This window comes from Carya illinoinensis, chromosome 7 (assembly GCF_018687715.1).
Source record: "Carya illinoinensis cultivar Pawnee chromosome 7, C.illinoinensisPawnee_v1, whole genome shotgun sequence".
Classification (NCBI taxonomy): domain Eukaryota; kingdom Viridiplantae; phylum Streptophyta; class Magnoliopsida; order Fagales; family Juglandaceae; genus Carya; species Carya illinoinensis.
Window position 1 is genome coordinate 36,401,453 of NC_056758.1, and position 28,000 is coordinate 36,429,452.

Genomic DNA, 28,000 nt, shown 5'->3' on the forward strand with positions numbered 1-28,000 from the left:
AGAGATACCAAGATAGCAATATTTTCCCTAGACACAACTCCCAATTGCACTTCCGACCCTAAACATTCCTCCTTACAAGGCACCAATGACAAACCCATAATTTCCTCCCCGCCATCTCTTGCATTCAAATCCCGAATCTCCTCAACAACTATATTGTTTATGTCCAATGTTGTTGTCACCATTGAAGGTTCCTTCACCTCCAGCGCAGATGTCGTCGTTCCATTGACCAGAACATGGCTTGTAGGTGTGCCATCCCTTGATGACCCTATCTGTGCCACCTTGTTAGACCCTACTGCTCCCTCAAGAGGCATAGAACAAATAGGGCTAGGCTCATCCCTGCCTCCCTAAACAAGCGGTGAAGCATTACTTTCTGTTACACCCTTTTAATCTTCTGAGAGAGGCTCGTCCACTTCTTCCAAAGTACTCAAAACCTTGGAAGGACCCCCCATCGTCAACTAAAAATGAACCCTGGAAAAAATTACCAACCCCATTTGCATCTAGTGTTTGAGGGTAGTTAGACAGTAATGTGCCGATGACCTGAGTGACATCGGCATAAACAGTAATGCTAGCTTTCGAAAACCCTATCTATAATGGTGTTGAGGTGCCCTATGCCGTCGAACTTGAGGCCTTCAAACCCCCCTCGTCTGTTTTCGACCGACCACCCAAACCCAGGACTAGCTCTAGCTCCTAATCCACTTTAATTATCAGATCTCTCACATACTCCATAACTCCCATCAATTGAGCTCTGACAGCCTACAAGACCCCCTCCACTTCTCTTGCCCTCAAACACCCAGTAGAGGCATCCATTCCACCGCAGGACTACTCTCAGCCGGAATACACACCGGTGACCTTAACACCGAGGCGCACAAGACTCCTTGGACCAAGAAAGGCCTTCCCACTGTCTTTCCATCAACGAACACCCCTCTATTTGCATTAGGGACTCTGGACTTTGTGATGCTTCAAATGGAATGCACAAAACATTTCCATCCAATGCCATTTGCGCTTTTAGGGATATTCAACAAACCTTTCCTCATTCCATTCTGGAATTCTGAGACTTGCATAAACCTGCCTCTTGCGTTAATATGGTGTTTAATGATGAAAACTCCATTGCCCTTTCTTAGCTCCCTGAAGAATCCATCATGACAAAGGAGTTCTAAGCAATCCTCTATCCCCTTAGCAACCTACCTTTCACCTCCATCTGAGATGATCTTGTGTCTTGCATTTCATCCTTTGATCCCAAATCACAAGATCATCTCCCATGATCAAATTGCGTCGTTATACGGGAGTAAATTGTAGAGTTGGTGTTTTTGAGGCTTACACCAGATCTGCATCGAAAAACCAAAAGAAAGGTTTCCTAAGAAATTCCTGGTCGCCGGGAGGGAGGACCGATGCTAGTGCTCTCAAAGGAGTCGTCAGAGCCTATTGGTCTTGTTGGTGACGGTGGTAGGGGTCCGAATGTGGAATCTTATCTACCATCCTTTAATGTTGAATATAGGGTATTATAATCTCCCTCCTTAATTCTCTTATGTCCTCATTAGACCATTCCATATGGTTAACATGGGTCTAGACACAAAGTTTTGGTTGGATTGCCTCTTATACCTTTTGTGACTGTCCAAGGAAGTGTTAGTCGCATGCGCTATAATCCAAAAAGACTAGTTGATATTTAATATGATGACTCTTAGAATCCTTATAATGTGGAATCACATTCACCACCCTCCTATACTCAACTTGAACCATACAACCCTTGCCCAAGCCATCTCCTTAGCTTATCAACCTAGATGCATCATCACTACCCGTACTTTGCCAAGCAACAGCCCACATGCACAAACCCATTTTCCAACCACACCATGCCACACAAGCAAGCTCACAGCCTACTAAGGCTTCACTCTAGTCTTCACTCTAGAAGCCCATGAGTCTGAAGCCACAATTGATCCACACCAAGGTGAAACTTCTTGCTAACTGCCCTTGAACCCCAACTCAATGTATCCATTCAGCCCATGATATGCCTCTCTCATGCCACATACCTTGTATCAGTGTGGATGCATGGTGTAGGCGCATGCCAGCGGTTGAATTGTGATTGCTACTCGGGTGGAACTCAAAGAGATATCCAACGAGTAAAAATTCTTGTGAATCATGAGATCTCAAACCTGGGAGAACTTGAAATTTGTGTAGAGAATACTTTCTAGTAATTATGAGTCTTTATATGGTTCTAGTCCTTATACAATTATATTTTGGACAAGGATTGTTTTAGGCACAGGCACATTTCCTTTTTCATAAATTTCTGGATGAGGGTAGCTTGTTTCCTCTAGCTCGTTAGCTCAATAGGGCAAATCCTTATTGGGTCACCTAATTTGAATAGGTGACATTCAGTATGTCTTAGTTGGTTGAAGTCTTTCCATAGCTAACTAAGTTTGGTTCACTTTCAATGTTGCATAATAAATGAAACATCCATTTTCTTTGATAAGTTCATTGACATTAGTATCTTCATTGCAAGAAGCTACATAAACCGGAAAACATTCGGTGATTTGGAATTATTTGCCTATATTCTGTATACATTAGCGATGCCTAATTTCATTGGATAGATGAGTCTCCTGAATGCTTAGATCTATTTACAGCGTAAAATGGATCATTGTAGCCTTAAATGGAAAGTGGTAAATGGATGGTGATCTTGTGGCTCATTAATACACTCCATTATAAGTTTTGAAGTTATTGCCAAGTTTTAAATTGTTTCCAAGTAACTGCCATGATGGTGTATCTCTTCACCAAAAACTACTTTTTAAGCTTTTTTTTAAAGTTTTATTTTAAATGGGAAAGTTGAATCTTTGTTGTATTTAATTTTTGTTAAGTTATGCATTTTGATATAAATTCATCACAGGAATGTTTCTAATAATAATAGATTCCTCTTGCATATATCTAGTTTTTCCATACCAATTCCACAAATACATATAATTTAGGAATATGTGACTATTAGTGTCCTTCTGGAGATTTTCTTCGCCACTATTGTTGGCTTTATCTCTTGATGTGATGCATTATTGTTTTAGTATAAAACTCCAACAATTTTTTAATCATTCTGAGCACTGCAACTAGATTTGTTACATAGGCTTACAGGTATTTGACCCAACCCATGATAAGTTTTCTTGTTGGAGGTTATAATGACCAAACTGTGTTCTCTCTGTTCCTAAATAAGTCCAGAGTCCGAAATGTGATGTTACATGACCTTGCATTTATAACACCTAAGGGTTGGCTCAAGTGGTAAAGGCCTTGTGGGCTTGGGGGTATGCTCCTTCTAGGTCTAAGGTTCAAATCCCCTTGGGTGCAAACAATCTCTAGGGGCCATTGGATTGGGGGATTTTCTCCTTGAATTGCCCGAGGTGCACTTGTGGGAAATTCCTTGCCAAGGGCCTGTGCACTCCCATGATTAGTTGGGACGCTGTTTCCGAACACTCGATGCCAATAAAAAAAACATGACCTTGCATTTGTTGAAATGGAAACCATTTTTCTGTTGCAAGATACAAATGACACTGGACTGCATGCCTTATTATTTGTACTTGACAAGTGGGTGCTTTGATCTTAAATATGGAGGTTATTAATGATCAAACTGGAGGGTTCTTTTATCATCTGAACTGCTGACCTTGATCTTCTTCTTTCTTTTTTTTTTTTTTTTTTTTTTTTATCAATTTCTGCAAATATACTTCTTTTTTAAGGAGTTCAATTTACTGGTTTTGAAACATTTTAATATTTCTTTATGGATGTATTTTTGGTAAAGAGCTTTTGGGACTTTTTGCAAACTGTCTCTGTGGAAGGCCTGGTAGTTAAAGTCTGGTAATTGTTTTATCTTTTTTTAGTTGTTATTGGTTTATCTTTATATCGTGTTCTCTCTATTCCCAAATCATTTCCAAAGCCCATACCTAATGTTAGATGACCTTGCATTTGTTGAAAGAGAAACTGAATTTTTGTGCAAGATACTAGTGACACTGGACTGGATGCCTTGGTCCTTATCCTTGTTGAGTGGGTGTGTTCATCTTAATTATGGATCCTGTCTTGCACCTTGATCCAAAGCTATAATTTGGATACATACATATCGAAATAGTGGCCCAGAATGATCAATTTAGTTCTGTTATTTTAAGTAGACTAGCAGTGACCCTTATTGAACCAAAAAAGGCTCTGGATCGTCTCTCCTAATTTCTAGATCGCAGTGCCCTGGAAGTTCTGCCTGATAAGTGAAACAGCGTATTCTTAAACTATGACTGGTCCTTGCAAATTAATTTTGATAGTCGTTAATATTGAATATTGCTAATTTTAAATTTAACAAATGTTTGCTTCCAGATAGCTCAATAAATCTCGATTGAGTTTATTAGTTTAGTCATGTTCTACAGCTGCATTTGTATTGTTAGACAGAGCAGTGGTGCATATTGTGCGAGTCTCTTTCCTTTTTTATAATTCATCATTTCAAGTTAGCCTTGATTGCGGAGCCTAGCTGTGTGCTGATTGTACCTTCTATGTGAAATTGACATGCTTTGTTTCTTTTTCACTATGTTTTTTATTATAGTCCGCAATGCTGTGTTTCTTTTGTTTCTTTATGCAAGAAGACTGTCTCTATGTTTTAATGCCCCTGGTTGGTCTACTATGAGCTTTATTATTGCAACAGAGATCAGAGATCATTAAATCACTTCTTGAAGTTGCGTGCATAACAGATTAGAACAAGAAGGAAGGTAAAACATTACTTTGTCTTTCGATGTTCTTCATTGAGCTGAAATATGCAGTTTTGTTCCCAAAGTATTTTGTTTGAGATGCTTTTGTTGTTATGCTTGTCTATAAGTTATAATCTTACTTGGAAGTACATGTTGGTGTTGGTTTCTAGTTATATTTTTTCACGTGTCCTATTTACGGAAAAGATTACTGCTATCAACCTTTTTGTCAGTCTGCTAAAAGACAGTTCACATGCAATCCATTTCAATTAGTCTTAGTACAGTTAATCTTATAAAGCTACATAAGTATCTGGTTTCATCGCTCATTGCTCATTGCCATCACTCATGCTGAATTTGGTTTCATTGATCATTTCAAACAAGTATCTTTTTGCTGAATTGTCTATTGCTCTTATAGCATACCTCACTGATACAAGCATAGATCTATAACCATAGGCCATTTTATTGATAGATACGGAGTATTATCCATCCCCTGTTGTATCTTCTTGGCTAATGCAGTTGAAGTCTGCTGCAGTCATCAAGGAAACCAGTTTGGGATCATGCTTTAGGAAAGTAAATTTGCATTTATGATTGAAATATTTAGTTCCGGAGAATAATATACCCCAATTTTGTGGCTCTTGTTGGTGTCTCATAGTTTTGATGCTGTGGCTGGCTAAGCTGGAGATGGACAGGTGCATGCGAGTCCTCTCCAATGCCAAGACCATCTAAGAGAAGGGAAGTTCGGTTTGCTCCATTCACATCCCTTGGTCCATAAACCTGGTATCCAAAATTTTCTGTTGAGGGTGACTAGAAACATCTCAAGTTTGCATAAGTTCAAGATTGAATAGAATACCCTTAGAAAAGTAACTGAACTTTGTATTAGTTTCATCAATATACCTTCTTATATAAGTCCATGTTTTCTTGACGAATTAGGTTTACCTTCTTATACAGTTCGACATTTTCCTGGTGAATTTGGTTTCCCTGCAATGAAGACAATCGAATTTAGCTTCGCATTTAGTAACATAAATGAAGATGAGCATAAGCAGCCACTGTTTCCAGGGTTAACCTTTCTGGTTAATTCTTCTATTTCGTCCATTAAAATTTGGTCCTACAAAAGTCAAATGTTATGGTAAGATGCATTTGCTTTTAATTCTATAGAAAGAGTGTTTGTTATGGGAAGAAGCATTCAAACCTTTTTCATACGAACACCCCGTAGACTTATTTCCAATTGGTTCTCCAAATTCTGCAATTCTTTGACATTCAAACCAGAAAGTTCTTCACCCATCATTTGCCTGTTATGTTTATAGATATTGCTTAAAAGCATTTAAATTTGCATCTTGAACATATTACATTCCTTTGTGAGATACACATGGAAAATGTAGGAGATCATATCTTCATACTATATCATTATTGGCATCCTTAACATTTTTAATGCTGCCTTTGCTGAATGCTATGCTTTTGGAATGATCCTACGATCATCCTTTTGATAATTCTCTTGTCTTGTTATTGATAGCTTCAGGTTTCCTACTATGAGCTTCTAACTGCCCAATTCCTTGTCTCTGCAATTGAAATTCTCTAGCTAGCATGTACAAAAAGTTGATGCACTGTTTTTTTGATAAGGTATATTTTATTAATGATTAAAAGTGCACCATCCAAGTAAAGAGGGAGTATACATATGTGTGATACCACATATGATAAGGATAAAAGTAGATGGCGTATAAGATCCCACATTGCTTGGGATGGAGAAGTTCTTGCTATTTATAAAGTTCCAATGGGGTTCGATTTGTATCATTGACTAGTCATTTTTTTTTTGAAATAACGGATCACATTCCATTCATAAAAGAGGACATACAAATTTGACTTAACAAGCCAATTACAAACGTTAATAGCTTCTCAACATACTACTGTGATTGACATGGTCTAGTCCAGATCTCTAAAGACCTAAAGCTAAGAAATAGCACAACTCTGACAACAACAGAGTTACCAAATCCCCATACCCTGACTAAATAGAGTATGGAGCACCAACCCCACCATAAGCACCGCCAAGCGGAGGGGGGGACCATTGACTAGTCTTTTTGGAGTATAGACCATGTGATTTTAGCCTTCTATTGGACATTACAAATAGTATCAGAGCCTATCCCAACTAGAAATGAGGGACTTGAGCTGTGTCACTTACAACGGACTGGCCCGACGAGGATGTCGGGAATTTTAGGGGAGTAGATTGTGACACCCCATATGATAAGGATAAGAATAGGTGGTGTATTGGATCTCACATTGCTTGGGACTGAGAAGTTCTTACTCTTTAGAAGGTTTCAATGGGGCTCCAACTGTATCATTGACTAGTCATTTTGAGTATAGGTCATGTGGTTTGAGCCTTCCATTGGGGCATTACAATGTGATACCCCATATGATAAGGATAAAAGTAGGTGGTGTATGAGATTTCACATTGCTTGGGAAGGATAAGTTCTTGCTCTTTATAAGATTCCATTGGGGTTCCAATTGTGTCATTGATTAGTCATTTTGGAGTATAGGCCATGTGGTTTGGGCTTTCTATTAGGGCATATTACAATACATTAGATGAAAGTAAAAAGATCAAGAAGTTTCTGCACTCTTTCTTGACTTTATATCATGATGTGATCTAATATCTATTTTGAGAATTTTGTGTTGTACTTTTTGGTATTGCTTGCCAAACTTGAGCTCCATGTTTTAACTCGAGTTTTCTTGCACAGTTTAGCTACTGAAAAGTAATGATGTCTCTAAAATTACTAGAGGCAATTACCAAGGAGTCAAACATATACTCATGGTTTGGGAAATGTATTTGGGGCTTTTGTATTGAGCTAGTCTCAAGGCAAGAGAAAATGTTAGTGTCGTTTCTAGCAAGCTTGGATGCTACAACATATTTAAACTTATTGTTCTGAAGGTTGTCTTTCTACAAATAATGCTTGGTAGAAATGATATTATCTCCTTTTCCTTTTTTCCTTGTTTATAAAATGTGACAAAAATTGGGTCATAAAAACTGCAAGACGTTGAATATATAACATGTCCCTGCCTTTTGAGTTTGGCTTTTCGATCTTGAACTTAAACAAAAAATGTCAAGGACAGATTAATGACAAAGATTTGTGTGTACAAATGTAAGTGTGTACATAAGGAGAAAAGTAGAGACGGCATATTTTCAAGTTAAAATACTTTAGCTGAAATTTGTAGATTATGACTTCTGTCCTTGGGCATCAAAGAGATATGAGTTATAAGGGGGACAAGGAAAGAGCTTTGTGATATGTTGCACAAACAATATGCGAATACAAATGTTCTTCGCGTATTCAACTGAAAACTGAGGGCTTTTTTGTGTCTAAATGGTGTTGAACTCGTGGACTTCATGTTTACTAGTGTCTGATCCATTAATTTCCAACCTATTGGTGGACTTCTTATTTTCTATTATGCCATTTTTTCTTGATTAGTATGTATTATGATAGATTCCATCTTACAGGAAAATACTGTACCGATGATTTTCTTGCAAGTTTTGCAATTGTTGCCTTAACATTGCTGCCTCCCTTTGCCAAAACTAGCAAGTAAAAAAAGCATAATTGATCAACACAAGTATACTAAAGCAATTAGTTATCTGCTCAAATACTGGCATGAACATATCTGAAATTAATAAATGATCAAATCTTTTTAATATCCCAAGAAGCATATTGTTGCATATGCAATATATAGAAGGAATGCTGCATATGCAATCTATAGAAGGAAAATATTTTAATTAACGTGCTAACTACCAACAAGTACACAATTTAGCAACTCCAGTTAGAGGTCCGGTATACATATACGTCTTTCTATGTGTATTTGTGTTTGTGCATTATGCTTGTCTACATGTATGCAGCTATATTTGTTTTTTTTTTTTAATAGCTAAAAGAGATTTTATTCAAAGTATATAGACATAGCCCAAGTATACAGGAAGTATACAAGAGAATACACCTAAGTACAATCTAAAGCAAAAACATGGAGTGCTTATATATATATATACTTATGTATGTGCATGCTTCTACTACTAGCATAAACGCATACATTCTAATTTTTTATGCATGTATCTAGATGTTAAAAGGATCCTTGGTTGATAAACTTTTGGGGTCTTGGAAATGGTTACTTGACTTTCTTAATAGCGTTATGTGTTAAAAAACCCTCAATATGGTGTTGGAAGGAGATGTTGCTAGATCGTACATAGACTTTTAGGTCTTTGATTTATTTGTCACTTTGTAAATACTTAGACATAGCCTTTCGAGTGGTTGTTATGTCATTGAATTAGTAACAAGAAGGAAAGGCTTGTAGTAGTTACAGCTATCCTTTCTTCAAAGATAAGTGTAAAAGAGCCACTCTTCTCTAATTTTTAATCAACATGAGAAATATTTTTGTTGTCCTTTTTTGCGGAGTGTCTTTTCCCTTTTTCTTTGTGAGCAAATGAACTCTTTTGGTATATTCCTTAACCAACCAATTTCTTTTGACTATAAGGTTTATTCTAAAAAACATTTAACATCGTGATATTGAAACTGACTGTAAGAAGAGATGATATGAGTTCTTTTTTTTTTTTTATATATATCCGTGGGTGTCCGGGCCAGCTTGCGTGCATTTCGACTAATCCCACGGGACCCTGAAATTAATGGTCAGGTAAATCTCCAATGGCCCTGAGAGGACTTGAACTAGTGACCATTGGGGAGCAAATCTAAGGCCTGATCAACTGAGCTACCCCTCAGGAATAAGTTTTATTTTTTCAATCATTTGTCTTAGTTTCTAGTCGATGGGATTTGATGAAATCTATTTGGTATCATTATTGGTGCATGTCTCTTGCCCTATGTCTTTCTCAACTCAACTAAGTCCTAAACCAACTGAATTCTTTTTGTATCAATTGGGTTTTTACAAAATAATAATAATAATAATAATAATAATAACTGGGTTCTTATGCATGGTAGACGTTCTGACTCATATTTGTAAAGGATCTATTTTCACATACTGTAGCGGTAGCCCTCTTTTCTTAGAGCTTGGGATCACTTGTTGGAAGAGTAGGACATAAACTTAATCCCCCCCCCCCCCCCCCCCCCCCCCCCCCCCCCCCCCCCCCCCCCCCCCCCCCCCCAAAAAAAAAAAGAAAAAAAGATTACTCCTCTTCAAAATGCTTAACATTATTTTTAACAAAAGAGGCTAAAATAAGTCACGGGTTGGGAGGGAAAACAAAATGATGTAGCTAAAATGCCTTTTCTGGGGAATTTAGGCTGTTAAAACAGTTTGAAAGCACAAAATAAACCTGAAAATGAGGTAGTTGTGGGCCACCTGTGAAAAATCACGATTAGGAACTTACAAAATCTATCATGTTAAATAGATTTTGACTATAGTGGATTAAAGTAGTCAATTATCAGTAGCAGAATGGATTTATATTGTCGATTTGTTGTGGCATTCTTGCTTTGAGGAGTCAAGTTTGAATTTTGCCCTTGTGAGTTGGTCATGTTTTATCCTATGCACCCCCAAGATTAGACGGGACACTGTGCTTGGACACCCTGTGCCAATCAAAAAAAGGAGTTGGTCATGTTTTATGCTCCAGGTAGGATAGGCTTTTGTGGTTATGTTCAGGAATGATTTGTGGTAAAAGCTCTTTTGTTAGTTTCAAGAGAGTTCTTATGGTGCTCATGGTGTTTTGGATGTGCAGATATCAAAGGAATGATCACCTATCGTTTGATAGTTTCTGGGTGACTAACTTCACTCGGATTGGAAATGTTTTGCTTGGGCTCATTCTAGATTGAACTATATTTACTATTTATTTTGCAGTGAGTAGCCTTTGGTTGTGATGTCAAATATGCAACTGTTTAGGCATTAATAATTATGTGATATTGTTGACCTCATTAGGTAGAGGTTTGGAGAGTTAGGGTTGAAGTGGATACTTGTGCTGCTGGATTAGACTTATATTGTCGTGATGTGATTAATTGGCCTGTATGCCTAATAATGGATATGTTAGTGTTAAGTGGATTTAGCTGATAACTTGTGTGTGGGTGTGCCTATGTCTCTGAGTATGGCCTACGTTTTTTGGCTTTTCAAGTTTCTAATTGGAAATAATGGAAGTGTATATAATGTTTTAATTTGGAGAGCCAGGAGGGGGGCATTGAAAGGCAATAGTTTCTTGTTTGCGAGAACGAAATATTGACTCTTGACAATATAGTTATGTGGATTGTACCTCTAAACCCATGGTTTACATAATTTTCAACTCTTTTTCTTTTCTTATGAGCAAAGATACCAAAATTTCATTTAGGGAGAAAAAAAGAGTGCTAGGGGAGAAGCCCAAATACAAAGGAAGTATACAAAGGAAAACACTTAGCTAAGATGAGGAAGGAGAACAAGAATTCATAACATCTACAAAGTATGAGAAGCTGGTGTTGTTTTGGACTGTTGTCCAATCATACAATGATACAAAGATTTGAGCACTAAGGTACTTAACTCAAGCAAGGTTCTCTCACGATCTTCAACGCTCTCTTTTTGGAATCATTTTAGCTACAGGGACTTCTTTAATGTTGCTCTTTAGTTGTTGCTAGATGCAAATTGCTGAAAAACTCTAGTGATACATGATATGTTGTGTCAGTTCAAGGTATATACTTAAATTTGAGGCATATTGCTAATGATGAATATCCAGTTATGGGTGTCAGGACAAAATGATCGGCTCCCCCACGTAATGGAGAAAAGAACTAATGAAGCATTCTAGCACTCATGCAACTGGAACATTGGTAGGCAATGACGGAAGTGTGGAAATTCATGTTCTTGCCAGTCCATTGTCTCACGTTCTTCAGGAATTCTAAGCTTCTCTATATGCACTGCTTAAAACCGGAGGAATACAATTTTAGAAAAAAATTATGATGATCCTTCCAGGAAAGTTTCAGTATTACTTCTAGGATGAGTCTTACCAGTGACTACAGTTAGGCCCTGTTCATAGGTCCGTGCTTTGACTGAAACACCTCTTTTGCTCCTTTTCTTCATCAAGAGGAACTCGGTTTCAGAAGCAATTGCCACGGAAGCAGCTTTCAACATTTTGGGATTGGCTTCTATGCATATGGGAAACTGAAATATTTGATTGCTTATTTCAGAAGTATATTCTACTCCCTTTGTTTTGAACTTGGGAGGAAACCCATATATCTTCCCACTGCACTTCCATAATTCATTTTTTGAATTTATGTTGATATTCTTTCCCTACTGATCTGTCAAGGCAAACGAACTATCTTTTACTGGATTTATTTTGAAATAATTGTGCAGCTATCAGGAGCTTCTTCAAGGCACACGAAGTGGTTTTTTGGCTGCTTTACCTTCTGCAATTGTGAACTAAGCACCATGGTCTTGACTACAGCGGATCAGATTATAGTCTGACATTTTCGCCCACCCTTCTCTGGACAATTTTCTTCACTGATCTGCCTCATTGTGCAACCTTCGATAGATTTACATTATATGTTTCATGTTGCCCTTCCCCTTTTTATAGAATTTTATTCCATCAATCTTTCATGTTTACTCTGCAGTTCTGTGTTTTTGCATCATATTTTGACCAAGGATGCACGTTCATTTAATTTCAGGGGTAAGGTATCAAGGTACAATGTGATGTGCCTAAATCGAGAACTGTTATGACAGTGACTGAACTAAGAGTGGAATGCATCAAAATTACTCGTATTAGAACATCAAAAGTGACGTAATGGGCAGTATGTCGTTTCTTTATTTTTGCTTTTTTTAACAATCTAATTTATTAAACACCGCAAGGGGTTGACGCAAGTGGTGAAGGCTTTGGTCTTGGGATATCACTCTCCTCAAGGACCAAGGTTCAACACCTCATGGGTGCAAACAATCTTTTGGGCCACACTCCCTGGTGAAAAGTTAGCGATTTAACCAGTTTCGTGTAGGAAAACTTCCCAGGATGTAGCGCACGAAACCAGGGTTTACTCTGCAGGGGTGGGTCTGAAGGGCCCTACCTTGGAGAGCTTCCCCGACATTAAAAAAAAAAAAAAAAAAAATCTAGTTTATTGACTTCTTTTTGGGGGATGGGGCATTTAATGCATGCAGTCAGAAATTGGTAGAGGTCAAAAGAAGCTAGCACTCATTGTAGAAGTGGCGGAAATCATTGACATTTCAATGTTTATGCAATTCTGCTTGTTGAATTCTATTGTGAGAAGGTAATGACTGTAACTTCCTGTTAGGAACCTGTTCCTTAAACTTGTGCAAGAGTCTGCTTCTGTAAATCCTATTTTTTCTTATGTTTCTTATATTATCTATTGCACTACTCATCCTTTGTGACAACGTGTTCTCATTAGTATTGTGTGAATTTTGTATGGTTGGGTTGAATATATGTTGCACATCTATCCTGCATACTGCATACTGGATGTGTTTTTCCTTACCAGATGCAGAGATAACTTATCTGCAGTCTTTTTCAATCTTCAATGCCAAAGGCTTGAGGCAGTCTGTATCCTTGCACTGCCACTCCCAAGCACGGATAAAGGAGGATTATGGTAGGTAGAATGTCAACCAAAGTATCTTATCATACCTTATCACGCTGACCCCCATGCTGGATAAGTCTCTGTTGAGTTGTATATTAAAACAGCTTCTTTCATTGTGTTGACAAGATGTGTGGGTAACCACAGTGGTATCGTGGTGCTTGGCCTAATTGTGTTTGTACAGCTCAGTATTGTATGTATGAAGCTTTTGTTCTAGACTTTAGATGCGGCTGGATTGAATTTGATGCTACATATCATTAAGAAAATTTGGACAGTAGGTTCCTGATATTAGCACCATTCATAAGAGTCAAGCTTTCCGCCTAACACTTCAGAAAAGCTAATATCTGGTTTCTCTTTGCTATTATTCTTGCAGTATGTTTATTCTCGACTGGGGATTTCTTTTTCTCTCACTCACTCTTGGGTTCCTGATTCTAAGGTCAGCAATGAATCCTTCTTCATGTTCTTTCTCTTGGAATATATGTGAAGATGTTTGAAATCAAATCTATGTCAGAGACTTAGAACTAAGTGGCATGAGTTGATGTGCTTCACATTTATGTTATGGTATTTCGTTTATTTCCAGTAAGAATAAAGCTTGCGTTTCTGGAGTGTATATTTCTGTTCTTTTAATATCTGTATCTTCCAGTTCTTTTATTTTTATTAACCTCAGTTTGGAAAGGATGAAATTTATTTTAGAATATTTCTGTTAATTCCAAGCGCCAGAGACTAAGGTGTTATCCTCGCTGATTACATCATGCCTGGTTATTTCACTCATGTTTTCCTAGAAGTGGCTTAGCTTATTGGTGCGAATAACATGGGTATACTAGAGCTTATTTTCCTTCCTTGGGATGTTGACATTAAGTAGCATTAGCTTATGTATTTGGAGAAAAATGTGAGGAGACAAATACGGTGGTCATCCATCAACTGTTTTAGGATGTTTTTGTTTCAAAATTTTTATGCTGTCATTAGATATCGACAAGTATTCATTTATGTAAAATGCTGATGCTGTTTCAAGCTCTAAGTTTATCAAAGTTTACCAGGGTAGGCATATAGAGTACATGCTAGGCACGACCGAAGAGCATGATGTCTTTGTTGCTCTATGGGTAGGCATGAATATAGAATGCTATATATGTCTATGCTTTTAGAATCATTAACACTTTGGAAGAATAGTGAATTTCAAAAAAATATGAGGTCTGGGACTGAAGAATACCTTGACTTCACCATTAAGGGATCTCATCCCTTGAATATAAATTCACAGAAAAAAAGTATTGAGTTCTGAGTACTGAGGAATACCTTGACTTCTGAGGTTGGGTTCCCAAGTTGGTGATGATCCTCTTTTGATTTATGGTACCGTTCAATTACTGATTTCATGCTGGTAAAAGCATTCAAATTGTATCAGAGATCTCTTTGCTGTTTATCACATATTTTACATAAAAAGGTTATCACATGTTTTCAAGAATCACTATGCGGTGAACATGTACTATAAGAATATATCTATAGTCTAGTAACTTGTGAAGAACTTTTCCATCTAGACCACCCAATCTCGTAGACAATTAAACTGTACTTGCTCTTAAGTATGTTAGCTTAGGACAAGTGGCGGGACAACAGTATGAGCAAATCCAGCTGCAATTGGACATATAACTAAAGACAAACCTGAAGATATGTTTTCACGTTCAATGTTATACTTCTTTCCTTTCTTTTATTTTTGAGACTCAGTTGAATCTTGACACAATCTTGATATGCATGACGTTAGCTTTTACTCACAAGTCTTTTCGCTTAAAATTCGTTGTTTCTACTCCCCCTCCCCCTGGGTATCTTAAACTTGGCCTCCCCATTACTTTATATATGCGTTCTGAATTAAATGCTTTAAAAGAATCATTTGTATTGATCAATGAATTGGATGTAAATGCTGTTTAATGCAAAATGCAGGGGCCTAAAAATGTAGTTCAATACCTAGGAAACTAACAAGGAAACATGGATTCATTCATTTCCTCGAAGAAGAAAAAATACTGAATAAGCTGCAGTGCAGTTAGGTGGATGGATGGTTAGAGTGCATGAATGAATTGATTCATTTTCTGAAAAATCACGTTACATGCTCTCTCATACTAAACTGCCTATCTTCTTCAGGGTGTGGTAATGAGGAATGCAGTTAATCTGATGTATCCCCTTCTTTTGGTTCCTGTTGATGGATGGGTGTTTTGACCAGAAAAGATTTTGTGTTGGCATTCTGAAGGGGTTCCGAGTATCGAACAATTCTTCATATCCAGGAACCTTGTTGACGAGGCACAGCTGTGTATCTTCCTTGACTACACAGATTTTTATGTACAGAACTGTTCTGAACAAGAAGATTTAATAGAAGCAAATTCTTGAAGGTCAAAACATTGAAGAGTTTAGGAGGGCAGAGAAACCAAAGTACTTCGATGTGATACCTCATATGATAAGGAGAAGTATAAGTGGTGTATGGGATCCCACATTGCTTGGGAAGCAGCAGTTTTTACTCTTTATAAGATTCTAATGTGGCTCTAACTGTATCATTGACTAGTTCTTTTAAAATATAGGCTATGTGGTTTGACCTTCTATTAGGGCATCACAAATCCATTGGTTCTGAAAGTTTAGGTTCAATTCCTTGTACGATGCATGCAGATTATACAATGATGATGATGATGCTACTCCTATTAGTAATAAGTTGAACAGGTATCTCTTAGATCCATCAATGCTAAAGATCTTAGCCTTCCACTAGAAATCCACCCAATGAGGACATAATGTACTCACTCATGGGAGCCAAAACCATGAGGCTAAGTCATATGTACACAAGAGAGAATGTTTGGAAGCTATGCAAGAGGAGCGGGTTTTCAATTGAGAACCGTACTTATAACTCAGTAGGATTATCCAAGATCAATGGATCATTGAAGAGCACATTGGTGTGAAGATTGAAGACCGAGAAGAAAGGTACCATTCTCATTCAATGGGGGTTTTTTTCTGACTCTTAGCATGTGAGTTCGGGAGTCGAACACAGTGAAACAAGGATCACTTCTTAGGTGGTGAAGTTAATGAAAAGATTCATATGGAGCAACCAGGAAGATTTCAGTTAGCATCTTGATTACAAATTTAACAAAATATTATATGGGTTGAAACAAGCAATGCAATGATAGAACAAGAAGTTAAATTTTTTTAGGGGGCATCACGAGTGCAAGAAAATAGCTCTGACCATTATGTATTTGTACAAGAAGTATGATAATTGTTTAGCAACATGGCCTATGGTCAACATATCATAGGTACTGCCGTGAGAGAATTGGGACCACCAAAGTTTTTTGAAGATGTCTCGTGAAGTGCAAAATCTAGTGTGTTAGAGGGTTGTGACGCGCGACCCAGCTAAGGGTCAAATGCACCATGAATGTGAGACTTTGAATTCAGTCATAGGGCGCGCAATTTATAGCAAAAACCCAACATCCATATGAAACTTTGAATCAAGTTGGGTCTGGATGTGCATAGTACAATATTCTTGTTGATCAAGAACACCATAGGCATTGGGATTTTCACCCATGAGGTAAGAACAAGGAAAATTTAAACAGCAGTAAGGACCATATTTGGATTGATGACAATTTTTTGATGGAAATATGCTTTATTGCATTTATTCATAATCAAAGTTATAACTGTGACTTATCAATATAGGAGAATCAGACTATAAGTCAACTAACGCAACTGTTCAGGAGCTTTCCCGTCAACAAATTTCTTTGTGACGGATATTATCTAAACTTCTATACCTTCTCTCCTGACAAACGTCATAAGAGAAAGCGCTCTGTCAAAACAGAGCTAAAACAACCTTTCTTCCAAAGAAGAAAGGTATACCCACGCTCCATCCTCCCAAGGAGAAGGAGCACAACTACACTCTCTCCTCCCAAGGAGGAAGAGTACTAAACCCTACATTCTTCCAAAAGAGAAGTAGGACAAAACACCCACCTTCCTCCAAAAGACGAGTGGGACACTAGCCCATTTTTATTATTTATAAAAACTAAAACAGACTAAAAATTACATATACTTAAAATAAAGCTGATAATAGGCTGTAGGGCCAATGGGTCCAGCCTAAGCCAAAACCCAACTTGTGTGCACGTGGGGGCCCAACCCATTAGGGTTGCATCGCTTCCTTCTACCGCCGCCACCCACTTTCCCTGTTATCCTTCTGCACATGAGTCGGCCACTTCACCACGATGCATGGTCAGCGCCACGGAGCCCAGGTGAATGCACGGCAACCATGGATAGGCAACCCATAAAAGCACCTGCCAAAAAAGAGCAGCTAGTTCCGTCGCCATCCCCCTCTTCCATGGACGCCATCTTGGCCCGGCCAAGAACCACCATCCTCGGCTCAGACCCATAACCCACAGCTCTTACCAAAACCAGAGCAACCCCGCCTTGCCTCAAACCACTTCTCCACCTCAAACCACAACTCGTAACAAAACCAGAGCCGCCTCGCCATTTGCCTTCCTTCCTCGTCATTTACCATCCATCCACTACGCCGAAAGTCCACTGAAAGATCCCCGAGGCAAGACATCCATAGATCCATAAACTTCCTTACCCTCAGGACAGTCCACGAACTCCCGTGCCAAACAGAGTTATCACCGGAGACCTCGGGACAACCCATGAACGCCTGTACCAAAACAGAGCATCAAGCTCCGTCTCTATCTGCCTCTCCCACAAACATCATCTCACACCACTTCTCTCCCACCGTCCCCTCTTCCTTTTTTCTGCAGAAGCGGCCCAAACGAGTACCCGGCACCCTTTATTTGCAAAAATCGACACAAACACACCAGACTAAACTAGAAAAGCAGGAAAGCAAAAATTAAAACAAAACAAAGGAACTGGAAAATAAAGGGAGAGGAGGGAGGGAGGAGCCTTGGCTCCTCCCTTTGAGAAGGATTTACTGTTTTGCTTTCTAGAGAGAGGCGAGAGCTTCTCTCTCTAGAGTGTAATTGTTTCCTTTGTATTCTATTATTGATTTTTGGATTGATCTCTCTAGAGAGTGTAATTGTTTCCTTTGTATTCTATTATTGATTTTTGGATTGATGACAATTGAAAATATGCATTAAATGTCAAATTTATGACGATGTTAGAGCATAGTCCAAAATTTAACTATAATCTTGTTCACTTTCACGAAATGATAAAGCCTAAGCAAGACAAAGTTGGTGAGCCCTCCACTTGAAGTTCACTCTTAGTTAAGCTTCAAAGGGAAACTTACAGGTGAGAAAGGAAAAAGAATATATAAAGAAATGAAATGTCAAGCAATTGTGGTTTGATGCATACCATGGAGAGCCAATTTGGTGGGGAGTAGTTTAGGCGTATAGGAGATAGTCTATGTTGTTGGTGTTAGTAGAACATTGAACGATGTGAAGCGGGTACTCAAAGGTAGTGATTATGGATAGAGGAGACAAAAAACTTTTTCCTATTAACTCAAACAAGCAAGTGAAAGGTGCTTGAAAGTAGGATTGTAAATGGATCAGTATATTCGATAGCATGCCTGATACTCATTTGGTTAAACTCAAATAGAGCTCGACTCAGCTAAACGACTCGTACATGCCCAAGTCGACTCGACTCAATTAAAACTCATTTATATATTGATAAATATATAAATACACATCTGTATATGTACATATATATTAACTAATAATATAAGCATAGCTCTTTTATAATTAAATATATGATATATAACCTAATTACTTATGCTTGTTTATTGAATATGCTTTATAGTTATATTTTATAATTTGTGTAATAGTTAGTTGATAAGATTTAATAATTTCATATATTAGTATGTGGGAACCATAACTGAAATAGAGATATGTTATCGTACTATTTGTATGTATAAATAAGTTATGTTATCATATAATATATTGTTATTATAGACAAATATTAACTAATTACATATTTTAATTATTTATAAAGTTTTAAAATCTTATAATTCAATAGAGCTTTTACCGTACAAATTTAATATTAGATTTTATTTATTTAATTTATTAATCATTAAATCTTATTCAAAAAATGAAAAAAAAAATTTAACAACTTGAGCCGATTTTGAACTCAGCTCTACTTGAGCTCGTTTTTAAGTCGAGATCGAACAAAAATTAAATAAAAATCTCAAGCTTCATTTTTTGAGCCCAACCTAGCTCAGCAAATCAAAGACGAGCTCAACTTTATTACAGCCCTACCCAAAAGTTTTCTATGCAATTAGAGTCCTATCAACTTTTTCTTGTGAAAATACCTTTCCACTGCAAAACAAGCTTGACACCTCCAAGACATTGACTAAATTTTATTGCAAAACTCCAATGGGATTATATTATCTCATATTGAGTGAGTATAGATGGTGAATGAGACTTCATATTGTTTGAGGAAGAGAAATTTTTATTCTTTATAATAATTTTAATCAATCTTAACTGTACAATTGACTAGGCCCTGTGGGATATAATCTAGATGTGACTTAGACCTTCCTAGGGGTGTTACAAAAATCGTATATATATATATATATATATATATGCACAGTTCCCTTATTAGTTGGAAGTGGAAGTGGTGCTGAATGCTATACGCAGAAAATGTTGTCGAGCTCTTTTCAAACATTGTAGTCTAAGGCTAGGTAAAACCAGGCAACTCACCTGGCATAACTAAAAGTTCAAGTAAGACTTGGTTGATTAGGTTAAATAATGAAGACTTATTTCAATCCAGCGCAGAGATTATTGTATTTGACTCTAGCATCATTGATACAACTCATATGGTAATGGTAATTTACTTCCTTATTATAATTGCTAATGATTTCAAGGATGAGTACTTCTACTTGCAAGACTTTGTGGAGAACACTCCACATTATTGACATAAGTTCCGTCATGTCAATGTTGTGGAGCGTGTTTTCTCCGCACTGATTTATAAATATAATTTTGCTTTAGAGTTTTTTGTTTTATTTTTAAATAAAAGAGGTGAAAGCTCCAGTTTTATTCAATGTCTCACTAAGGTGGAGGAAACCCACAAATACAATTCTTAGCGCCTAATATAGGGAAGATCCACTTTATTAGTATGTACAAGGCTACAAAAATGTCTCTCTAAACTCCTCACCCCAAAAATCCAAATGCCAACCCATTGCACCCTCTTTTGCAAGAAAATTTGCAACCATGTTTACTTTTTTATAGATATCACAAACACTGACATTCATCAAACGAAATAAAAGAAGTGCTTCTTCTCAAAAGTTCCATAAATACCAAAATTTGCACACATCCAAACGAAACCAACCAACAATTACCGTCGAATTCGATTCTACCGAAAAATCCCTCAAACCAAGTTGATGACACAATTTTAATCCATTAAGGTAGGCTTGGCACTTCGTAACAGCATTAGTGGCATGCCTATAAAAATGAGCAAATCTTGCAATAACCTTACCATGAGAATATCGAATTGCACCACCCCTACCAACAGACCCGAATTATCACGTGATCCACCATCAACAATTAATTTTACTAAACCTGCAACTGGCCTAGACCAAGCAATCTTTTTCACTGCCTGAGAGTACACTAGCACCACTGGGCAACATAGTTCCTTATAGCCTCAATTGGAAACTTGCAATTTTCTCCACAATCTCCTCTCCAACTAACTACCGAATTTTAGATAAATTCCATCCATTTCCATCAACCAAATCACGGATTCTCGAAGCTGGATCACCTACCACTACAATTGAATTAGCAACAACTTCATCCCCCAACCAGTTATCAAACTAAAAACTTGAGTCACCCTCACGGATTAAGCATCTAGACTTATTTAACACCATAAGAAGCACCTGTAAAATACCTCTCCAAAATGTCGATCCTCTTAAAGACAAAATAACTGAAACTAGATGAGAGTTTCCAACGTACTTTGCCTTAAGAAATTCAGCCCACAAAGAATCACCATTTAACAACTTCCAAGTAAACTTCATGAATAAAAATGTTTGAACATATGAGAGATCCCAAATCCTCAATCCACCTTCCTCTACTGGCAAACAAACATTCTTCCATGAAACTCATTTTCTCTATTTTACCCCCAAACTTGATCCCTATAAGAAATTAATAAAAATCACCTTAAGACCCTTAACTACCCCTTTCAGTACATACAGCACATAGAGCAAATTGATTGACAAACTATTTAAAACATGCTTCAAGAGAATAATCTTTCTAGCAAAGGATAAGAGCTTCCCTTCTAATTATATTGAATGGGAAAATACCTTACATGATAAGGAACATATTATAGAATCTTTGAGCTTGATTTAAGAATAAGACATTGGACATTGGCATGTATGAGGACTTTGTAGAGTATGTAAGCTATTTTTTAATTATAGTATTATATCTTTAGTGTTAATCATTAACACTGGCAGCAACTGAATATTTTCTCTTGTTAGGTATATACTTCTACTTTTTGCTAAATTGATGAAGAAAATTAAACAAGCTCTTCACAAATGCCAACTCTTGTTTTTTATTTTTGATTATTTTTTATTAATATTAGCAGTTATGGGATGTGCAAGTTTTATGCATTTTTTTAAAAAAGTAATTGCCAAATTTTAAATAAATCTCATCCATTTCCATCAACCAAATCACAGATTCTCGAAATTGGATCACCTACCAATACAGTTGAATTAGCAACAACTTCATCCCCCAACCAATTATCAAACTAGAAACTTGAGTCAGCCCACTGATTAAGCATCTAGACTTATTTAACACCATAGGAAGCATTTGTAAAATATCTCTCTAAAATCTCGATCCTCTTAAGGACGAAATAATTGAAATTAGATGAGAGTTCCCTACGTACTTCGCCTTAAAAAATTCAGCCCACAAAGAATCACCCTTTAACAACTTCTAAGCAAACTTTGTGAGTAAAGAAGTTTGAACATCCGAGAGGTCCCAAATCTCTAATCCACCTTCCACCACCGGCAAGCAAACATTCTTCTATGAAACTCATTTTCTCTATTTTACCTCCAAACTTGATCAGCATAAGAAATTAGTAAAAATCACCTGAAGACCCTTAACTACCCCTTTCAGTACATACAACACAAAGAGCAAATGGATTAGGAAACTATTTAAAACATGCTTCAAGAGAATAATCTCTAGCAAAGGATAAGAGCTTCCCTTCCAATTATATTGAATAGGAAAATACCTTACATGATAAGGAACATATCATAGAATCTTCTGCTTGAGCTTGATTTAAGCATAAGACATTGGACATTGGTATGTCCGAGGACTTTGTAGAGTATACACTAGAGGCTTTTAGTTATAGTCCAAAAGAATACCGATCCAGTCACCATTTTCACATTGATTACAATAGTCTTTAGGCAATTCCTTGGAGGCCTTAACTACCACACAATGTGAGCAAGGCTGTCCCTCTTTTCTTTTTACTTTTTTTTTCTTTTTCTTTTTTTTGGGAGTTGTAAGTTGTTTGTGTTAAGCGGACCTACCACAATCCAATAATTGAGAGGCTCTGTATGAAGTTGAACCCAAAGAGGGACATACCATAAATCCTCTTTGAGCTAAGACAAATTAGCTAGGATGCCATTTTTAAAGGACTGTGGCCTATTGGCCATTTGCAAGAGTCTCCAAAATTTAATTTAAGCTGTCCTGCAATCCAATTGAAGAAAATACAGTTAGTTTTAGAGGAAAGGACTTGATCTGCTCCCTGTTTGCTCCAATTTCTATAAGCAATTGAGCTTGCCATTGAAAAATACAATTTTTGGCGAACAAAATACTAAATCAAGGTGTTTTTGTCATTCCTCACGACAAATCCATTTTGATGTTGACTTATTCGCTTTGAATCATGAGAACTGAAATTCAAAATGCATGACTCACCTAGTTAGAAATTCACTTAAAGTTTGATCGAATAACCAACGTTTATAGAAGAATCTATAAAGACGATTACTAAAGTACCAGTGCGAAAGGCTTGTTCGATTTAATCCACTACAAGATTTATATCATACGTAATAGAAGCACTAAACATAATAAGTATTGTAAGTTTAGTACTAAAAGAACCATAAGGAAGACCTTGAGGCTATTGAGGAATCATGGTCTTGTGATTTTTTCCCTTTCTAGTAATTATCGTGTTTTGTTTTGTATGATTTGTTGTGATTAAATCATTTTCTTGTGTGTTGTTGGTTTGTTGGTGTCTGTTTAGGGATAGGAATGCCCATTCCACAATACAAATGCATCCTTAATATTGGATGGCAGTAGGCTGAAGAGTGGCGGCATTCACAACAAATGAAGGATGTGTGAATGTACGTGTGAGGCAATTATTGTATTGGCAAATGAAACTTCTAAAATGTGTCCCGATTAGCGACCTCTTTATTTAAAACCTACTTTGTATAGTATAACGGAATGTGGCCACCTAAACCTTTTTAACGGTTAATCAAACAGAAATTATTATTTTTAATTTTGGGTTTTTTTCGGGAGAACTGGAATAAGTTATAAGACTGATCAGCGTCCCAAATTATACGTGTATTAATTTCTGAAAACCCATTTAACATAACATATAATTCATGTATTTTACAAACTGATCATGCCCTAATTAACCAGCTAGAATTTAATCAAAGAACCATATAAATATATATATATATATATATATCCCTAAAACACAGCTACATATAAAAGCTAGAGGCAAGTACGATATTCTAAAAGTTATTTGATGAATAATGGTTGATAACTAATATTGCAAGGTTACTCAATTTATATATAGGCTATAATTAGGACGTGACCATGTAGCTAGTCGAGTACCTAAAGTGAGTCATGTCAAAAAGTTTATTTTTCAGATTTTATCTATAAATCTAGAAAATTCAATTGAATAATAGAATTTGAAGTCTGAATACATATATATAAATATTTATATATGTTTATATATATCTGTATCAAAACTTGTCTATATTAGAAAGTAGATTTCTTTCATATTTTTAGATACTAATTAACATGCTAAATGCTGCCATATATAAAAGTTATTAAATGAAGTTATACAAGTTCATGCTAGCCGACTTGAACTCAAAATACATGCCATGATCATTTCAATATGGCCTTTAAAAGGAGAAACATTCTAAAGGGGAAAAAATTTTGAGAAAGTAACTTCTATTGGCCGTTAAAAACCAAAAGAAACAAAAAAACGTGTGGTTTTAGAATTCACATGAAAGATCATTATAATTTATATCCAGACAGGAGAAATAATTGGGAACATGAGTTACTTTTATAGATTATGAAATATGGACAAGCTACATCCTAATATTCCCAATTGCAACTGTTCAGCTACAAATGTTCATATATGCTGGGAAAAGTTAACAGCCGCCTGACTCAACTCGACAAACCGGCTGAAATTGAACACTGAAAACATTGGTTTAGGCAAACTTTGTAATTAATGAAATCTACTTTCGAATGAGAGTTGAGAGAATTGTTGGGATAATAAGATGTTGGAAAATCAACAGCTCCTAACTCAACCAACCATGTAGCTAGGCTGTACATGTAGGCTGTACGCAAACCCCTAATGATCCTTAACTTTAGAGTTTCTGAAGTCAATAACCCTGCATCCTTTTAGCCTTTCGCACGCTCTATCTTGTCATTCCTCGTCAGTGATCTCTTTCTTCCAATCTTCTCATGATATACATATATAGTAAAGAGATCAAAGTGCGACACAGAGAAATTAGAGAGAGGCAAATAGAGAGACAGAAGGCCTGTCTCTCTTTGTGATCTTTGATCTCCATAAATCCACATGGCCCATGCATGGATTTCCAGAAGTCTAACAAGTTCGACATGTTCGATAGTTACTAGCTAGTAGCTAGTATTGCAATCATGTCGACCCATCTTCTTCAATTCGTTCATTACTACACGTACGTTTAAATATTATATGCTACGGTTAATAATGTTCAGTTACGTTAATTATATGTGGGATATGTAGTTTTTGGTCCGATAACTTTCAATGAGGTTTCTAGTACACTTCTTTAAAGCTATGGTATATAGTAACGCTGACACGCGCGATATATCGAGAAACGTGGAAAGATAAAGTTTTAGCTAACCGAACGACAATCATCATTAGTGTCAGATCATTGGTTCAAATTTCCAAAAGTTATGATTTGTTCATGGAATCATCTCCAACTTAATTCTAACAACTCCAATCATGCATATATAGAAGTAGCCGATTTCAGGCCGCCGGAAGTCAATGCCAAGTTGCCAACCAAACTTGCTCTCTATTTTTTTCCCAATTTTTCAACCTCGTTACCTAATTAAGGAAAAAAGAGCATGTGTATGCAAGGGGCTAATTATCATATCATGCATGTAGTCAAAGCTAACTTAACTTCAATCATAAGAATTTGTACATGAGTGTATTCTTCCACTTCTAGCTGCCTTTATCGTTATCCACCAACGATCATTCTTCGAAAACCTATATTACATTACATATATATGTATAAATATATATGTACGTAACGTACACCATTGCCCGCGTTTAATTGACCAAAATAATGCGTCCACATATCAATGCCACTACCGCCACCATTTCTGATCAAACGTTCTTCTATCTTTGTAAGTGTAACTGACCATCCTTGTCTTACCACTTACAAAATGATCAGCACCTAATATCCTACAAAATCTCTTAAAAAGTTAAGCCACAATTAATGGATTTGCATGTGGCTAGCTAATCATTATACATGATGATTTAGAAATCATTAAAAACGTTAGACACCAAAAACTCAAGCTTTTTCAGCTATGTGTGAATCTTTTCCAATTTTTTGTTGGGAAAATTCGAATATCATGGCAGATTCAAGTACAAGAATTTGGTGAGAGAAACAATATCGATACATTATATAGAATTAAAATTAATGTAGCACTTGCAAAGTAAATTGCATATATATATATATATATATATTCTGAAGAGAGGAGCCGTATTAATCCTCTACAGTCAAGCTTGAGCTTATACTTGAAACTTAAGAGAAACTTCGATTCATGAACTCTTAACGAAGCTTATACCAGAAATTACTGTCAGATCGACCTCAGCCATAACTTTTTTTTCCAGTACTTTTACTGATAATTAAAGAGTCTCGCTACTCTACCGCCGGCCCATGACCGCTCCATCTTACCGTTAGTGTAAAATCATCTTATCATTTTTTTTCAATTTTTTTATTCATATTTTTTTTATCACTCTAAAACATTTTTTAAAAATATTAAAAAAATACCAATACACTAATAATCACTTCCTTAATCATTAAGTAAAAAAAAATTAATAAAAAAATCAAAATGCATAAAGTGTCAAAATGAGGTGTTAAAGTGAGTGTGCAAAATAGCATTTCTCATAATTAAATATGCCAACACCGGATATTACACTTCCAATGAAGCTCCTTTCACATGATTCCAAGTCTAAATCCCCAAATACTGTTGCATTTCAAGCTTAAATATATTATCAAACCCTGATGCTGCCTGTTGTTCTAACCAACACGATCAAGCTCATGGCCAACTAAAAAGTAGTACATTTTGGCACTAGTGCAACAGTATTCTCCTGTACATTACTATAGCCAAAACATTTCCCTAGTTTAGCTTATAAAGCTATTGATCATCTATAGCATATATAACTCCTAGCTAGAATATATACATAGAATCCCATGCCATGCCTCCCATCGCATTAATCAACCAGAAAAGGTGAACAACCGGGTTACATTTACCGTAAATAATAATATCAATTAAGTCGAGCACATTTTTACGTGAACAAATAAAACAAAAGAAACTATATATATCTCAGAAACAAAAGACTAAATAACATTGCTACATTAATCCTAAAATAATTTCAAGCATTTTCGTACATGCATATAATATGATCGTGCGGCGCCAGTACTTCTCCAACCCTAAGTTTATCCCACAAAACTAATTTATTCTATAATAACGTTAGACAAGTACTACTGTTAGCTCATTACAACAGATTAACATTTACCATACCTTAATATCGATCAAATTCCCCGTTCTTTTAACATAAAATTATTATAATTGTCAGTCATCAACAAGAAGTATCACATTAGAGGAAAAAATTAAGAGTACGCAAATCTCAAGCTACAGATCGACTGCATAATGCCATTCTCAACAGTAATAGCATCAAGATATCAATAAGGAACAATATATATACATATATACATATGACGAGAAAGTAATTAAACGGAGATTCAGAAGGGGAAGAAGAAGGAGAAGATGTTAGAGAGAGAAAGTTAGGACCTGGTGCTGGCGAAATCATGAAGCTTGCCAGTGCTGGAGAAAATCACGACTCCGACCTCGGCGTCGCAAAGTATCGCCAGCTCCTTCGCCTTCTTCAGCAAACCGTTCCTCCGCTTCGAGAAAGTCACTTGCCTGCTCGTCGAATTGTCGATCCTCCTTATCACAATCTTCCCCCTCCCCATCCCGGCCCTCCAACCCTAGCTTTTTCTTATTTTCTAAAGAAAAGAATGACAGATCAGTAACGATATGTATATTTGCAAGATAAATTATAGTGAGCGACTAAGAAAGGTGGTCGCCGTTCCAGATCGGCTGGTAGGGAAATCATTGATCGGAAAATATAGAAAAAGTAGAAACAAACACAACTTTTCCGAGAAAGGATGAATATATGAATCTGGAAAGAAAGAAAAACAAGATATTTTCCGAGAAAAAAAAAAAGTTCCGAGAACAGAGAGGAAAAAAAAAAAAAGCGTTCTTACATGGTGGAGGTTTGAAGTAGTGAAGACAAACCGAGGTTTCCAAATCGTTTTGGCTTTGGTCGTACTAATGAACATCAGCAGAAAGCTACCATTTAAGGAAAGTATATGCTGGGGACTGAAAAACC

At 36.6% G+C, this 28,000-nt stretch overlaps 1 protein-coding gene and 1 long non-coding RNA gene across 32 annotated transcripts in view; one reads left to right on the top strand and one right to left on the bottom strand.

The window, feature by feature from the left end:
• LOC122317348 overlaps positions 1–15,890 on the top strand; it is a 35,960-nt gene extending 20,070 nt beyond the window's left edge. For 9 of the 26 annotated variants that reach the window (XR_006244424.1, XR_006244430.1, XR_006244432.1 and 6 more), the window contains 4 exons: positions 4,649–4,712; positions 10,972–13,198; positions 13,557–13,619; positions 15,308–15,890. This is a non-coding gene — a long non-coding RNA (uncharacterized LOC122317348). Of the gene's footprint in view, positions 1–4,589; positions 4,713–5,340; positions 5,466–10,971; positions 13,620–15,109; positions 15,209–15,307 lie in introns of all 26 variants that reach the window. The other 17 variants (XR_006244448.1, XR_006244444.1, XR_006244446.1 and 14 more) reach the window with 17 other exon arrangements.
• LOC122317347 (MADS-box transcription factor 23-like) lies at positions 4,912–27,948 on the bottom strand. Of its 6 annotated transcripts, none has more exons than XM_043134375.1 (8): positions 27,876–27,948; positions 27,400–27,614; positions 14,474–14,552; positions 8,183–8,244; positions 5,878–5,977; positions 5,752–5,793; positions 5,583–5,666; positions 4,912–5,462 (listed from the first exon to the last, which is right to left on the bottom strand). In XM_043134375.1, exons 2-8 carry the CDS (start codon positions 27,579–27,581, stop codon positions 5,286–5,288), a joined length of 726 nt encoding a protein of 241 aa, XP_042990309.1. In that variant the 5' UTR covers positions 27,582–27,614; positions 27,876–27,948; the 3' UTR covers positions 4,912–5,285. The 6 variants fall into 6 exon arrangements, with proteins under 6 accessions (XP_042990309.1, XP_042990312.1, XP_042990311.1 ...); XM_043134378.1 differs by lacking the exon at positions 27,876–27,948 and having other exon boundaries at positions 4,912–5,211; positions 5,308–5,462; positions 27,400–27,824; XM_043134377.1 differs by lacking the exon at positions 27,876–27,948 and having other exon boundaries at positions 4,912–5,214; positions 5,308–5,462; positions 27,400–27,824.
• Positions 27,949–28,000: the final 52 nt, after the last annotated feature.

What these genes read in the sequence shown, in the direction of transcription:
- LOC122317347 (XM_043134375.1), bottom strand. Translation starts at nt 27,581, where the DNA reads ATGGGGAGGGGGAAGATTGTGATAAGGAGGATCGACAATTCGACGAGC. An exon ending in CATGATTTCGCCAGCACCAG is followed by an intron (nt 14,553 to 27,399) that starts GTCCTAACTTTC and finishes TGCTTTTACCAG; the next exon opens with CATGAAATCAGTAATTGAAC. An exon ending in AACTTGCAAGAAAATCATCG is followed by an intron (nt 5,978 to 8,182) that starts GTACAGTATTTT and finishes TAAACATAACAG; the next exon opens with GCAAATGATGGGTGAAGAAC.